The sequence below is a fragment of the Rhopalosiphum padi genome, chromosome 4 (genome assembly GCF_020882245.1).
Source record: "Rhopalosiphum padi isolate XX-2018 chromosome 4, ASM2088224v1, whole genome shotgun sequence".
In the NCBI taxonomy this organism is placed as follows: domain Eukaryota; kingdom Metazoa; phylum Arthropoda; class Insecta; order Hemiptera; family Aphididae; genus Rhopalosiphum; species Rhopalosiphum padi.
In genome coordinates, this window is record NC_083600.1 from 15,479,866 (window position 1) to 15,497,002 (window position 17,137).

General features: G+C 28.9%; 2 protein-coding genes across 5 annotated transcripts in view; one reads left to right on the top strand and one right to left on the bottom strand.

Annotated features, from left to right (window-relative positions):
- Positions 1–17,137, bottom strand: part of LOC132929569 (lachesin-like) — a 396,933-nt gene that overhangs the window by 103,811 nt on the left and 275,985 nt on the right. The gene's annotated exons all lie outside the window — the stretch shown is intronic.
- LOC132930201 (serine protease snake-like) lies at positions 10,560–15,850 on the top strand. 2 transcript variants are annotated; one of them, XM_060995935.1, is made up of 7 exons: positions 10,560–10,864; positions 14,086–14,343; positions 14,450–14,613; positions 14,674–14,783; positions 14,853–15,106; positions 15,196–15,365; positions 15,455–15,850. In XM_060995935.1, exons 2-7 carry the CDS (start codon positions 14,160–14,162, stop codon positions 15,629–15,631), a joined length of 1,059 nt encoding a protein of 352 aa, XP_060851918.1. In that variant the 5' UTR covers positions 10,560–10,864; positions 14,086–14,159; the 3' UTR covers positions 15,632–15,850. The 2 variants fall into 2 exon arrangements, with proteins under 2 accessions (XP_060851918.1, XP_060851917.1); XM_060995934.1 differs by lacking the exon at positions 10,560–10,864 and adding an exon at positions 12,966–13,169.

Below are 17,137 nucleotides of genomic sequence, written 5' to 3' on the forward strand. Positions count from 1 at the left end.
TTAAACTCTTTTTGAACTATTTGTAGGCATAATCAACATTTTTGAGAATTTAATACAAAATCTCTCATAAGTTTCTCAAATATCTTTATGAAAATATTAAAAATTAATACAGTTAATTATTTTTTATATTTATTTCAAGTTAGAATTGAAAATCGATAAAATAAAATAAATAGCAAGCTATTTCGTAGTAAAAAATGTAAAAAACTTTTTGTCTTATATCTAATTTTTGAAAATTGAATATTAGATTTCTCATAAGTAGTTTATACAGGAACCATAAAATCTAGGGAATATATTATGATAATTATTTTTTATACATTTTATAGTTAACATTTTAGCAAAATTACTTATTTAAATAATAAATAACAATTGTTAATTATTTTGTTATAATTTAAAAACTTTGATTAGAACTTAAAACGTTTTCCTACATCATCTTATTATATACATTTTTCTATACGCAATAACATTTTCGATTTATTTTAAGATATTATTTATTTATGCTATGAATATATTTTTACTGTTTTACCGTAGGTATTTATAGAAAAATATAATCATATTTTGAGCTATATAAGTTGATATAATATAATAAATGCAATATTTTCGAAAAAACTTATATCGAATTACTAAAATACTAAAAGTAAAATAAATTACATTAATAGTTATATTAAAAATTATATCACTTGGTGATATAGGCTGATTGGCCGTTTTCGCTCAGATATATTTTTCTTATAATGATATATCATTGAATTCAAGTTTAACGTATCCATAACAATGAATCACTCGACACTTTACACAGTAGAGCAATATCCACCATTAACCTACTTTTTAGTTATTTTAAATTGTTGATACATTTGTTATAACTCAGAAAATATCTTTGATTTAGGTATAACGAAATAAATGCATTTATAGTATATATTGTGTAGATAACTTGTAATATTTTTATTTTTCTTATTTTTCAATAATACATCATTGAAAGTAATTAAATCGAGAATAATATTCAATAAATATATTATTAATATTTAACGTTTATTATAAAATTGTTATTCAAAATTAATTAAAAACATATATATTTCTCAAACATTAGACATTTGTCTATAATATGTCATTGTTTTGGAGTAAATTGAGAAAATACCGTATATAATTTCATTTATTTTTTGTCCAAGAAAATGAATATACTATATTTGTTGTTTATATCTTTGTAAAAAAAAATTCCGGGTAATACATTTGAATTAATTTATACGAAACGACTTGAAACTTTATTAATTGCTATAACTTTAAACTTTAATTAGAGAATAGAAACCATTTACTTTCTCTTTAATGTGTTTTTTCTTTTTTTTTCTAATTATTAAATTATTTTAATTGCACAAAATCGAAACGCTGTTTTCTCTTTGTACCATAATATTTTGGTTTAAGACTAAACGTTTTTACCAAATTATCTTTCCATCATTTTCACCATACACTTTATCTTAATGAAGATAAACTTTTTTTCATAATTTAAACGTTTCACGTATATAAATCTCCATAATCATAAAAATAATTATGTCATCTTGTCGGGGAAAAAAATTAATAAACAAAAAGCTTTTGTCGTGATTATATTCAAGTGTATGCGCATTAGACGCTAAGGTTATGCTATGATTACCGGTATATTATACATATGTTAAATTAAACTCGAGAGGAGCGGATTAACGTGTAGTAAGAGTTCAAGTACCTAACCCCTGCAGTGATGCCCACCTGTATACCCACTTATTTTTAATTTAACAATTCGATGTGATGACACGCGTATAGTCATTTAATATTAAAAACAAATTTGATTTATTTGTTGAGACTATTTTATATTTACCTATATATGGTAATGATGTTTAAAATAAACTAAAAAAAAAAAAAATAAAATAGAAAAGATAATAATGAAAATGATAAAAAAAAGGACATTTACGAAGAAACCATGTGCGCAACGCGTTAAATAATAATGGATCACCAGGTGTAATGCGTGACATTATTTTTTATCGGTAAAGCGGATAGTGAAGAAATGAAGGGAAAAAATCGTTAGAAAAACGGCTACGTTCTTGTCCTCGATCGGACGTATGCGGTTCAGTATATATATATATATTAATAAATTGTATTCTGGCCGATGACAAAAGCTTCATGCAACATACACACATCACACACACAATATATATATATATATATATATATGTAAGCGACTTTTTGATGGTTATACTCGTGTTGCGATACGGATACGATGTATTTGCAGGACAATGTGCTCTAAGATGTTCGTCGGGGGGAGAGGGGAAGAGACGATGATGGCGTTAAGATATCAAAACGATAAAAAGGAGGAGGAGATCGGTTTATGTGAAAACGCTACGTACATATATATGTGTGTATTATACGTAGTTTGCCGTCGCGTCATGTAACAATATTGCACTCGACTCGCTCGCCGCCATCCGTCCGCCGTTGGACTATCTGCTGTTAAAGTCGTCAAAGACGATGCATTAGGCCATTATATATTTATATCTATATTACACGGCCGATTTCGATGATGATTACGACGTTATCTGTCTGCGAAAAAGCCGGATACTTTTTACGCCGTGCAAAACCGATAGCAGTCCATCCGGTGCACATGGGTTCGGGTCCGAAGACGGCCGCCATTAAATAAATTACATAATATGCAGTACGCCGCCGCCGCCGGTGTATACATTTTATATAGCACATGTGGCATATCATTATGTATGTTTATATATATATATATATATATATTACATGCGCGCTGAGTGACATTATTGACTGGAATCACAACATTTTATCATACATATTATATATCAAACACTTGTGCAGAGCAAACACCTTTTTACCTTTATTGTCCCGAGACTCGGTGAAACGTGTTTGCACAAACGCGCACACAGACACAAATCCGCGCATTAATCCAGTGAATCATTATTCTACACTGCGAAGACCTTTCACCACTGCCGCTAAATAAATGCCCTTTTATTTTCCCCCCTCTGATCGATTTGAGTTAGAGAAATCTAAACGAATCCCGTCCAACTCTGGCGTTGGTTTTTGAAGTGGATATGGATATACTGACGGAAGAATGCTTATATTTTGTGTTATTTTATCGATACAAGTCAATAGTAATTTTTATAATGCTATAAGAATTTTAAAAGTGTTATTAAAATAACATGTTATGTATTGAACATTTATTTTGAGATCATCCTTTATTTTGGGAATACCCAGTTGAGATGTTTTGAAAATTACTTATAATGGCAATAATATATTTATCATATTAAATCTGCGCGTGCATTGATAATATATAAAATTAAAAATATTTTAAATTTTAAAAGTACGAGTGTACAAAACCATGTTTATATATGAACAGACACAATCATTATGGTTGTTTGATAACGTTTGTTCATTGTATCTTTTTAACGAAAATGGTGTTATGTTTCACTGATAATAGAAGTATTTAACATAAAATACTTATGTTTCATAAAATGTATTATATTTATATGATATAATGTCGTAAATATAATTTTAGGTAAAAATCATGATAAAAACTGAAGTTTAAACCTGCCAATCAATTAGTTGATTACAAAACTAACTCGTGAGATGATAATCTTATTGTGTAAAAAGTCAATTAAATATTATTATAATTTTGACAAATTCTTCATTATTCTCAAATATTAAAACAAAATGACGAGAAATATCTCACTGCCTCCATAAACGAATGATCATTGTATAACAATAACAGTATAAATGTGATTGTATGACAGCAAGTCAGTTAAAATGAAATCAAAAGTTTTTGTCAAATAAAGTTAATATATACATTGTTATAATAAGATAATTTAGTAACGTTTATGATTATCAATTAAAAAGGAATCAATTCGCTTTATTTTGTAACTTCTCATTATAATATGATAATATATATATATATATATATATAAATCCATTGCAGTTTATAAATATATTTTGATTTGACTTCCATTTTTATGCGAAGGGGACAAAATTAATAATACCGTAATGCTAAACGGTAAAGTGTTGATTGTTCACCGACGAACCGAGTAATAATCTGAAAGTACCGTAGTACAAAAGGAACGGGGACAATCGAATCCCAATTCGTTTTTATTCATAATATAATAAACATACATATAGTTTTTGTAATATATCACTAAGTGCTTATAAATTATATAAAATATCTAAAAATATATTATTAAACACGGTAAAATCAATAGTTATTTTACCAGCGCGAGATTAATGCGTATCGCGACGGGTACTATAGCGGAAGTACATTGTTCAACTGCGAATTACTTATTGTTCTACTTGAATTTTAGCTACTTTGAAATATATATCGGATACACTAAAGAGTGCGAGCGGGTATTATGCGAACATCTCGGAGGGTGAATCATATTTTTTCCGAAACACAATACGTTTTCCACGAAATCAATTTCCCACGACAATGTCATCCCTGCCGTACCGGAAGTCTATATAATATATATATATTATTTCTTTATCTGACTACTTGTGTTAAGTTTCTAATGGCGTGAAAACGATACGGGTCTGGTTACGGTGGAGAGTCGTCGTCACGCGGTCATTCCGCGGCGTTTGTGACTCGTAAAAATAGCGACGGAGGAAAAAACACACAAACAAAAGATGAGAAGCCTTTTCTGCGCGGGGAGGAGTTGGCCTACATATTTATATATATATATATATACATACTTTTGGTCGAGCATTGTCCCGGCGGTGCTCCCCGAATCGTTATTATCATTTCTCGGCACGTCACAATAAAAATCTTTTAAATGACAATCGAATCCGTTGATTTATAGAGGAGAAAAATTTGGCCAGAATGGAACAATGGCCATTTTTAACTGGCGAATAACTCACTCGCTCGCTAGCTAGCCCTCTCTCTGACTCTGCCCACCCTCTCCACCCATCAACCCATTCGGTGATACCCGCGTACACGACAATCCGGTAGTAGAGGAGGTGTAGGTTCTTCCGTCACAAGACAGCCATTTCATAATAAATCTTAATTGTACTGTCGTTAGCATGGCACTCCTGTTATGAATCCCAGAAGCTTTTAGCTGTGCGTAAGATTAATTTTAAAGTATAATTTGTTTTTTCATTATCCATATTTTCGTCTGCCCGAAAAAATCTGACGGCGAAATTATTATTCCCGAGCTATTGGGGGGTGTCTATATCGGATAAACCTCGTTATATATTATTATGCATGCGCGTGTAATACCTAGCTATAATATGTGAGAACACTAAAAAATATATATGAAAGTGTATATTTGGGCACTAATACAGGTGGTGGATGAAACGTGGTTGCGGTTATCATATCAACGTGTATAGTATATTATACGTTCCGTCATGAGAATAATGTTATTTTCCAGCCACGTGTTGCCATACGTCTGTAAAAATCCTGAGCTTTTACGTCGGTTATGTGGAGAACTAAGATACCCTACAGTAATTTATCAAAAATGTAGTGTTCAAATTAAATAAAAATAAAAACAGTGGAAGTTAATATATATTATATAATATGTTGTATTTACAATATTAAAATGTGACTTAAAAATAAGTTTTTCTGAAACCGTAACTTTATATTCATGTTTATTAAAAAAAAAAGAAAAAAGTAGCGACGTTTAGAAAATCACTGTTTTTAGTGAAAGGTTTTTTATTAATAAATAAGCAACTACTTCAATCATAACTTACTATGATGCACAGAAACTAATGCGTTTTGATTAGATTGTAGACTTTATTAAACAGATTAACAAAAGTAGATTTTCAAAACTTTATTTAATCATGGATTATTAAACGAACAATAAATGTATTAACATTTTTAAGAACCTATCATAATCTTGAAATTATTAATTTAGTAATATGGTTACTACGTATTAATTTTGAATTTGGTTTGCATTGTTTTGTTATAAAATAATTATCCAACTTAGTACTTAGTAGCTATTAGTGATCATCCTATATGGAATTTGGAATATAAAATATATTTGTTAATCATTCTTATTTTTGATTGAACTTGAGCAGGAAACATAAATACAACATTTTACAATAAGGACAGTATTCGTTCATGTATATAGTATTTTATTACAAAAGAAAAGAAGAAATTTATTTAAACATACAAATAGTTTTTTCGAAATTTAGAAACTCCAATAAATTTAATATGTTTGTCTAGCTACTGTCAAATATATAGCAAGAATTTCGTTATTTTTAAAGAAAAGTCGATGCCAAACATATTTGAAACTTTCACTTTTGTTACTGTTGAATCTACAAAAAATAAATAATAATAGTGTTTTTTTTTTTGTAGTACATATTATGTCGGAAAACATTTTTTCTGATTGGATTGGAAAGTATTTTAACACTTTCATATAACACCTTTGAGGATTTAGCAAAAAGTGTTACCCCAATGTGTGTTTGTATTCGAGATTTACCATTAATTTTCAACTAAAGTCGAAAATTCATTGAGGATTTTGTTTAGCTGGAAGTTTAATGACAATTTTTAATAATTCTAGGGGCATATTATAATGTTCGTTGACTACTTATTTTAGTTTTAAAAAATCGTTAGTTTAAGACTACAATAATTCGATCGTATACGTAGTTTAAGTTAAAACATATTTTAAAAATTATAAATATATTGTTTTTTTATTTAACATATAATACATAATATTATATTTTATTTATTATGTTTATGCGTTACCTACTTATATATATATTAAACTATTTAAATTAAAATTGAAAAATTGTCTTAACTACAAAATAATTATTGTTCGATTGTATTGAAAATTTAAAAATGTCGATCATGATTAAATGTAGTTTTAATTTCTTGATTAATTGTATCATACGAATAGCTATATTTTTTTTAGATTACTTGAAAACGGAATTTTTCAGTGGACGTTCCTACAAATATATGTTATATGATATATGCCCACGATTAATCATACGTTTATATATATTAATATATAAATTATATATATATATATATATATATATATATATATGTGTATATATACTATATAGATACATAAATATATGTATAAGGTATATGCATACATATATATTCTGATATTCAATCGACGTATACGTGAAAAGTTTTAAGACTGAGACAAAGCATACATTACATTATATAATACATTTCCTTAGAAAGTTTCGTACCATGAAAAGTTTCAAAAAGAGCCAGCAGGGCTACAGCCCACAGGATACAAATGATCTTCGGATACAAGTTTTTTTTTCATTTAATGTTTAATATAATTCATTTTTGTGTTTTTGAGAGGATTATGTTATGTAATTTGTCTTTTCGAAATTACAAAGAATGTATGAAAAATAATCATATTACATCCGACAATGTTTATTTTACATTTTTTTTTTTTTTTTTTATTATTATTATTATTGTCATCATTATTATTATTATTGTTATTACTATTTTCATTTATTTATGTAAAAAAAGAAAAATATAGTTTTTGTCTTATTCTAAAGAGCTGGATTTCAGAGGCGTCTTTGTACATTCACTCTGATCCAGAAATGTTTCCTTTTTTTATCCTTCAGTCTCCAATGTCATTCTTCAGTACGTGAATTAATGTCTTCTATTTTCAACCCCCATTTTTCTCTTCTACTACCATCGTTATTCTGCATAACTAACACAAGAATCCGTCGTTTCTTATATAACCGACGAACAACTTTAAATAAAATAGAGTTTTTCGACATTAATTTTGCATGCGTTTTCATTTATGTAGACAGATGGCTCACAAGTGTAATACACTATTTGTATAAACGTAAAAAATTGTAAATTTTTCAAAACAGTTTTATTGAGCTCGAAAATAATAAATTAAACTTAACCTAATTTTTCAAAACTGTATATATATTACCTACTTATCTTATAAAATAATGTTTTAAAATTTGTAAATATCAGAATGGGATATCGCAAGATGTTTACAATTTTTCATTGAATTAGTTATTTCAAGGTTACTTAAAGGTTATTTTAACACGTATAAATATTGTTTAAGTATTATATTTTTTTTTGAATCTTGGTTGTATTTTACATATTAATAACATCTATAATGCATAATAACTTGTTTGCACACTGTTTTTAAATTAACTCGTACACATTCGTTATTAATCTGCAAAATATATTATGTTAGAGCTCACTTCTTCGTTACCTACAAAGATTTATTTCTTAAAAATTCATAGTGTTGTGGAACGTTATTTTTAAATTTTATACATCAGCAAATGAAGTTTAAATGCATTAATATTTATTGTCAAAAATTAAAAAATAAACGTTGAAAAGTGAATATAAAAAATCTCTCGGGGTATAAGCTTTGATATGATAGTAATACTATAGCTTTTATCGGACCATATTGTAACTGAGTATATTGACAAAAAAATATACGTTATAAGTTGTGTTAAAACTAAATAATAAACACATTTAGCTTAAAATTGTATATTGAATTTTGTGAAACATTAAAATTGATATATTATATTGGATCAAACAAATCTGTACCTATATTAACTAAGAAAAAATTATAAATTTACATTTTACTACAGAACCAATATAACACGTATATTAAAAAATATTTTTAAAGCAAGAAGTATGCCATTGTTACAGTACTTTCCATAGTTTAAAAACACGAAGTATCAATGTTATTATTTTATTAAAATATTATATTACAATAAATATTTGGACGAATAATACTCAAAACTTTTATGCAAATTTCATAGAATTCATTCATAGGAAATTGCTCATGCCCTTTGTCTACTAATTACATTTCAAGCCGAGCTTTTATTATTCGAATCTCAGAAACAATAAACTTAAAAAATCGGTTAATTATTTTTGGAAAAAGACGCTTAAAATTAATTGTTTTATTAAATTAAAGTACCTTCGTATTTTAATCACGAACAAGTACCGTGGATATGAAGTAGTGGTTAATTTTCTTCTATACAGACGAGGTTATATAAATATATGAAAAATAAAACAAACGCGTTGTGTTCAAAAAGAAAAACTCTTCTCGATTAATTTAATATAAAATATAGGTAATATTATATGTTTTTCGAACATTCCATTACAGCATAAAATGTAAACATCAATATATCACATTCTTTCACTTGATTTTTGTGTTTAAGGGAAACCAAATTGTCTTTATATAATTTTAATTATTTAATACATAATTATTATGAAAACTTAAAAAATTTTTAATGTGATGTGTCAAAACCAAATTTTTCCATGGAAATGTTTATGAAGTATAACCAATAATATTTTTTTGTTCTAGGATAAATGGTTTGTTATTTATGTAATAATTTCAAGTGTAGGTTATCAAAACTATTTGGTTACTATTGGTTGTGTGCATACAAATATATAATCCGAGTTATAAAATATAGATCGTTATTGAATAGCAGTAGTCATCCGTTAAATAATAGGTAAAACGTGTTGAAATAAACGCGTAGAAATAGTGAACGAATTAGCACCCGTGACCACGTAAACTAAAAACGTTTTCAAAACAACATCAACACAGACCAATAGGAATGTGCGCAGGTAAAAAATCAAAAAATCGCCGTGACGTATCATCTACTACGCGCACAAAACATATTATACAGCTGTAGTAGTTCAGTAGTTTTACACGATATAATTGTATTATGTGATATGCACAGAAGAGTCTAAACAGTGTACGACGTATTTTTTAATAAAATATTATTATACAGCGTCGACGGTCGCCGTCGGTATAGCTGTTGTTCGGGCGGCGGAGTAGCGGCGGCGGTGGAGACGTCGTCGTCGTGACTACATCAAGTGTATGCGCAGTGTAGTCGCGTTCCTGCGTTTTCTCCTCAATCCTTTGGCGCCTAATAAAATTCGGCACGCCATCCGCCGCCCGCCTTACAGTTTTTAGACAGTCACCCGACGACATATCGATATTATTATAACGACGCGCATATTATACACACCACTCCGAATAGTCCAATGGTATGTCATATTGCGTCGATGCCACTTCCGCCATATATATATATAGTGTATACCTACACTATTACTATTATTATAGGTGTACAATATAATAATATATATCGTACCGACAGTGCTGCAGTCGCGGAAAATCGAAGCCGCAGGGGGTGGGGACGGGGTATAATAAATTGCGCGGCTATTTTTCTCAATCTCTTCTGTTCGGCGACGGGCGCGAGGAGACTGCACGCGCACCATAATAATATACACTCTGTTTTTCCGGTTGTTATATATCGTATTAAAACATTCCTCCTAACGCGAGACACCTCCCCCACCCACCCACCGCCAACTCACTACGATCCGACAGACGTCCCGTCACACCGCCAACCCCGCCGCCGCACAAAGGACCCCGTTATAAATGGCCGATTAAGGAGTGTAATTTGAATTTTCGGTATCTACCCCAACCCACCCGCGGACTGCCGACCGATTTAAAAAAGTCTCCTGCCGACACTAACGCCACTTTCCGCCCGTTTCCTATCACCACAAGTTCCACGTTCCTCTTTATGTGTGTGCGTGTGTGGTGCTTTGAAGCTCGCCGGGCGATTTACTACTCGACGACGTTTTAATAGTTCTATACGCGTTCACCGTCACTGCCATCACGCGACCATCGTAGTGCTGACACCTGCAAGTTTGGACGCGCGCGCGACATTCGATCGAAAAGCCCGTCGATTGTGTATCAGTAACTATAATATCGTGTGAATCATGTGTGTGACAGTCGGCTTATGATTTTAGTATAGTACGCTCACCGCGCCGCGAAAATAATTGTATTATTTGTGGCCCGTTTTCTTTTTCGACCTCTGAAACCGTTTCAGAGGGATAGATAGGCCTATTGGGAAATCGGGATTGTCTGTACCACATAATTATGGGGCCTCCAGTCTCAACACGGTATTTTATGTTTTAAATGTTATTAATAATATAATAATAATATCGAACTATATACAATTTATTGGAAACAGTTTATTAAGTTTATTTTATCGGTATTTGATTAATAATTAAAAATGAAATAAATACTTTTGCGTTTACGTTAATAATACATTACATTGTAAATAGACATAATATTATAGTACGTTTTCTAGTCAGTTTACCAATTACGCTCAAAATATTTTACAATAGCTAAGGAAAATGTATTAGTTAGTTATAAAATAAAACTTAAAATTATAATATAATAAATGAAAACACTAACCGATTTAGGCACCTTGTGCCTTGTGTCCTTTATATAGTAATAAGTAAAATAAATAATTTTTTTTCGCATTGTTGAAATTAATTACCAGTTATATTACATTATAATTCGTTTCATAAAATCCCGATACTCTTATAAAATACCCAGTCATTTAAATCATTAATCAATTGATCAATAAATAAATTTTAGTTTGCAAACATTTTAGTAATATATATTATACAAGCGCAATTGGTATACTGACCCTAAAGGGAAATGTTGTTTTAGGCGCGATTAGTCCATGCCCATTTTCTATGTATATTATGGATAATGAATATATTATTATTACTACCTATTATAATGTATTATCGTATGTATGAGTGGTGTTCAGAAAAGAAAGAATGACAATAATAACAAGCGCTTCTGAGAGCAATAAAATAAATGGATTTTTTTCTCTTAAGTATGTAAAAGATTATTTAAGACATTCAATGTCACAAGAGCATTTAGAAAGTTTAATGTTAATGAGTATTGAAAAAGAAATGTTAACTAAAATTAACCCTAATGATATTATTGATAAAGTGACGTATTGAAAAAAAAAAATTAATGTATTAATAATTATGATTGAATAGTTTTATATTAAAATAAAATAATATTAGAGTAAGAATTATATAGACTTGTTTGATAAATGTATTGCGAGTGTAGCCATAAAAAAATGTTTGGGCTCTTTCGTTCTGGGCCCTTGAATTCAATTCCCGGGAATATAAAACAGCCCTATCCGCGGGCGCATATCGATTCCGCCGATTTTATATCGATTCCGCCAGCTACTGTTTATCCCCACCCCTTGTAATTTATAAATGTATTTAAAAAAATACAGTCCTACATAATATAATATATAATATATATTATATATTAATAAATAATAATAATAAATAATACTAACTAAAATGTATAATCTAATTAATACGTGTATGTGAATATTTTCTAAAATGTATAGTTACTAATCAGTATCGATCTAGTTGACGAAATTGCTCCATCACATGCATAGTGTCGCACACTCGTATTATTATATTTATTTATTACGCGTGATCGACGCGTTATCGATTTACGTAGCCGTCGTCAGTCGCTTGAACAACACGGAAAGCACACTACGAAGTGCGCAACGCGTCCTCCGTGCCGTTTATAAAAATTATTCTTTATTCTCAAAATCTCAATTATTATTCAAAATAGTTAATCTTGGAATACAGTCCACATATATACGAATAATTACGTTTTTCTTATTTATTTATTATCCTTGCTTACCACGTCCCAACAATTCTTATTATATACTATATAGTAGCCAGTAGGTATATATTTTAAAATAAATATACAAGGAGGGGGGATAAACAGTATCCCAATTCCTCCTATCCGCCCCTGGCCCGACGCCGTTAAATTTTTAAACTTATTACTTAGGTACTTCACTTAAAAATTTAAAACTTTAATTCCTTAAAATAGATTGCTACTTACTAGTTTCTATAAGTAACAAAAATAATGGATATCATAATAATTAATTTCTATAAGAACAGTTCAAAATATATAATAATAAACGAATAATCGATCGTCACCACTGCAGACCAGTCGATATACAAATAAATATAATTTTTCTACCCACTGATTATTAATTTGTTATTATAAAATGTAAGGATGTGACCTTGTCTACTGAATGTACATATTTTCAAGTTAGGTTTAAAAATATAATATAATATTGCATTCCATGGTCAAGAACCAGTATAGCGAAGTGGGGCTTATTATCGTTTATGTGTGAGTGTGTGTACTTGCTGTATAATTAATTAATTTCAAAAATCTACAATACATTGTAGTCTGTATGCTTAGTCGGTTATTGTAAACAAAAATATTAATAAACTCTTGTTAAAATAAGATATTGAACTGTTTTATTAATAATGAGAAGATATACAAACTTGCAATATTTTTTGACTGTGTTTACATTATGTTTTATGAATTTGGGATACAATGCACAAATACTGGAATTATATGAAGGTACGATTACGTTTTATTATTTTTATTATATAGGTAGTCCAAATTCCTAAATAGTTGTTACGATATATCGAAGATCTATATACATGTACAAGTGTGAACTTATTGGTTTTACAATGATGTTTATTTTTTAGGAGTTTACCTATATAAGAATTAAATATTAAAAAATGTCATAAGTAATATAGTTACTACAATATATACTTTGTAATATAGACTGACAGACCGCCTTCATCGTATTCGTCCAGAATTCTATATAATAATTGAATTAAAATTTTACTCAGACATTACAGTTGCTTACTTAATGACGAGGTACACTCGACTAGCGGTTACTTCTTTTTATATTTTATCTTTAATAATTCTAAGAGTTTTTAACGCTATAAACGATTGTTTTAAAGAAATTTGATGTCAAATGACAACATTAACTAATTAACTGTAATGTAAACTACATTCAATAAGTTAAAATAAATATTTTTGCATCTTCATATTTTACCTCAAAATAGTCTATAATATCCAATTTTATGTACAATAATTTTTTTTTATATTTTATATATATTTTTTTTATGTATAGTTCTTGATTTTGTTTTCACGTAAAAGTATAAAAACAATATTCGTAATGCAATTTTGATAATTTCAATAAATCGTCATCAAGTCATACTGTTTTCGTGATTATTTTTGAACACTTAGACGTTTGTAGTGTGATTAAACTTGATACTTGAAAGACAACAGATTTCTATTGGATATATTTAAATTATTTAAATATAAAATAATATTTATTACACAGGGTAAATAAAGTAGCGTTCGAATTTTGTAATTTTACATTACAGTATTAACATTATTAACAATATCAATAAATTGACTATCAAAATAAACTGAAATATTAACGCATTAACGTTGATATTTATATATTATCCATGTATAGGTGATATTTGCCGCAAAGGCAATGGGAAATCTCCCGACTCTATTTGTCGGAATATTGAAAACTGTCGAGTTGCAATGGATGGAATCAAGAAAAATATTATACCGCAATTATGCTCATTCGATGGATCAACTCCAATAGTTTGTTGTCCACCAGAAAATAAAACCCCTACCATTCCATCCTCTACCATTCCACCTCCTAAACCATCTACTTCTACAACAAAAAAACCAATTGTAAGAGCAGCATATTCAGCCACTGAAAGTATGTATAGGATATATTACTGTAATCAGTAATTTATTATTATTTATTAAATTATTTTTTAATTATTTATCTAATAATTATTTGTATATATTTTTATTTTACACAGTGTGCGCCCAGTATTCAGAATTAGTTTATTATATAATTCAGGACCCAGTATTAATATCCAATAATCAGGATAAACAGGAATATCTCAAAGTTAAAGATTGTTATGATGCCATTACCTTAATTATCAACGGTACAGAAGCTAAGCCGAAGGAATTTCCACATATGGTGACAGAAATGTGAAATATATAATATTTATTTTATTGTTTTAATATTATAAAATTACAGGTTTTGATAGGTTATAAAGAAAAACCAGGTGGCTGGTCATGTGGAGGATCGTTGATAAGTAAGAATTTTGTACTAACGGCAGCTCACTGTGAAAAACAAACACAAAACCCGTATGTTTACTTACATATACACACATTATATTAACTTTATAAACTGTTATAAAAAAAATTATGTTTCAGGGCAAAATGGGCCCGCTTAGGTGAACTAGATTATGACTCGGAAAGTGACGAGGCTAGACCTTTAGACTATATTATAGTTGAACGCATAATACATCCAAATTACAAACCACCTTCTGTTTACAACGATATAGCATTGTTTCGTTTAGAAAGAGATGTAGAATTCTCGCCATTTGCACGACCTATTTGTCTCAATACAGATCATTCTTTAATACCACCAGCAATAATAGCTACAGGATGGGGAAGAACTGATTTAGGTAAGTTAGTTTTTTTGTATTCAATATTTTATTTAATACACCTACATTAATTTATAATTTATAAATGTAATGAAAATAAAAATATTTAGTTGAACTTGAAAGCTCGAAATTACTAAAAACAAGTATAAACTATGTTCCGACCGAACAGTGCGATGAAAGTTTGCAACACATGAAAAATAGAAATCAAAAATTGTCGCAAGGAATAGTTGATGACCTTATGTTATGTTTTGGCAATGGAGGTGGAAATGATACTTGTTTAGTAAGTATTTTATATTTCTTTGCATATAATTACATTTTTGCATCATGAATATTTTTTTTTAATTACTATTTATTTTTATAATGTTATAGGGCGATTCAGGTGGCCCGGTTCAAATAGTACATAATAGGTACGTGTGTATGTATTCACAAATAGGAATAACGTCATTCGGGGACACATTCTGTGGAAAGGATAAACCTGGTGTTTATACTCGGGTATCGAATTACATTTCATGGATTGAACAAATCGTTTGGCCAAGAATTAAATAACTAATGAATAATACAATAATAAAACGCAGGTTCGAATTAAATTTTATTTATCCTTAATTAAAACTATATAATATTGTTGTGTTAAAATTTATATTTTAATAATTGTCTATAGTAACTGTGAGTTATGTTAATCTTTCTATACTCCAATATTGTTTGTATTTTTAACATAACAGTAACATATTTAAAATGAAGAACGAAAATATATGTTTGAAATATTAATTTGATTTTTTTTTTGCTAATTATACAATCTATTATAATTTTCTATCTATCAACCTTACATACATAATAGCTAAACAAGCGATAAATATATAATATTATTTTAAAATTTGAATGTAGGTACTCTGGCGCATGAAAAATAATATGTTAAAATAATAAATTATTCAATAAAATAGTTATTCGACAATATCATTTGCCGCACGTAGAAGTATAATAGAACGACTATTTATGTGGACTCGTATTTGTTGTATTGATCTATTCTCGAGATTAGAATATCCAATAATCCATTGTTACATCAAACACGACCTATTGCCCATATTGCAATGGGCAGAAAGATGAACGATTAGCGCCAAATGAATAATTGAAAATAAGACAACTCAGATACTCAGATCACCTCACCTTTAGTCATAATATGTGAAAAATTTTTGATTATTTTATTTTAACTTCTCCAAAAATATATTTGGGTAATGGGTGCCTATGTAATTTTTATACCAATTTGTATTATTGAATAATACTTTAAAATTTATATACTAGATTGTCAATTTATTATTAAATATCTATAAGCTACCTATAACATATAACATTTAATGTTTGATATTATATCCTGTTTAAAATAGTCAAAATTAAAAGGTATAAGAAATCGTTTTTTGTTAACAGTAAAATTATTTATGTTTTAAAATATTTAAAACTTCAAAGATATTGTTTTGATTTATTCCTCGGCATTTTAAGTCTGCCTTTTCGTAAGTATCATAAAGTAAGTAAATAAATGTATTTAAAATTTTCAACATTTTAGTTTAAGTAGTAATATCTACATATATTAGGTAGGTGACTGAAAGACGACGATAAATCAAGATAATCGCCGACACCTGATAGTCATTTATTCTATGCAACACAAGCAAAATTACACGGTGACGTGCGATGTAGGTCATAATAGGGTTTAGAATAACACCACGAGTAATAGAGGGACCACCAGCGCGCACTGTTTTAAGTGTCGCAGTCAACTCGAGGTCCAGCACTCAACATGCCATTCATCTATTGAAATTTGGAGTGACTAATGAATGTCTGGGAAAAAGCTTTTGAGGTGGTCCAGAGAATCCAGACAATGAACGTTTTCGAGACGTAATCGATATTGTATAGATATGTCGCGTGCAACGATTTATCGTTGAAATATTATAACGTTGTCGTCATACAACTTACAAGATGATCCATTTATAATATAAGTGTCTTCAAGCAATGCTTTGAAAATATTTGATTTTTTATGGAAATATTATTTGATTTTGAAAAATTCTA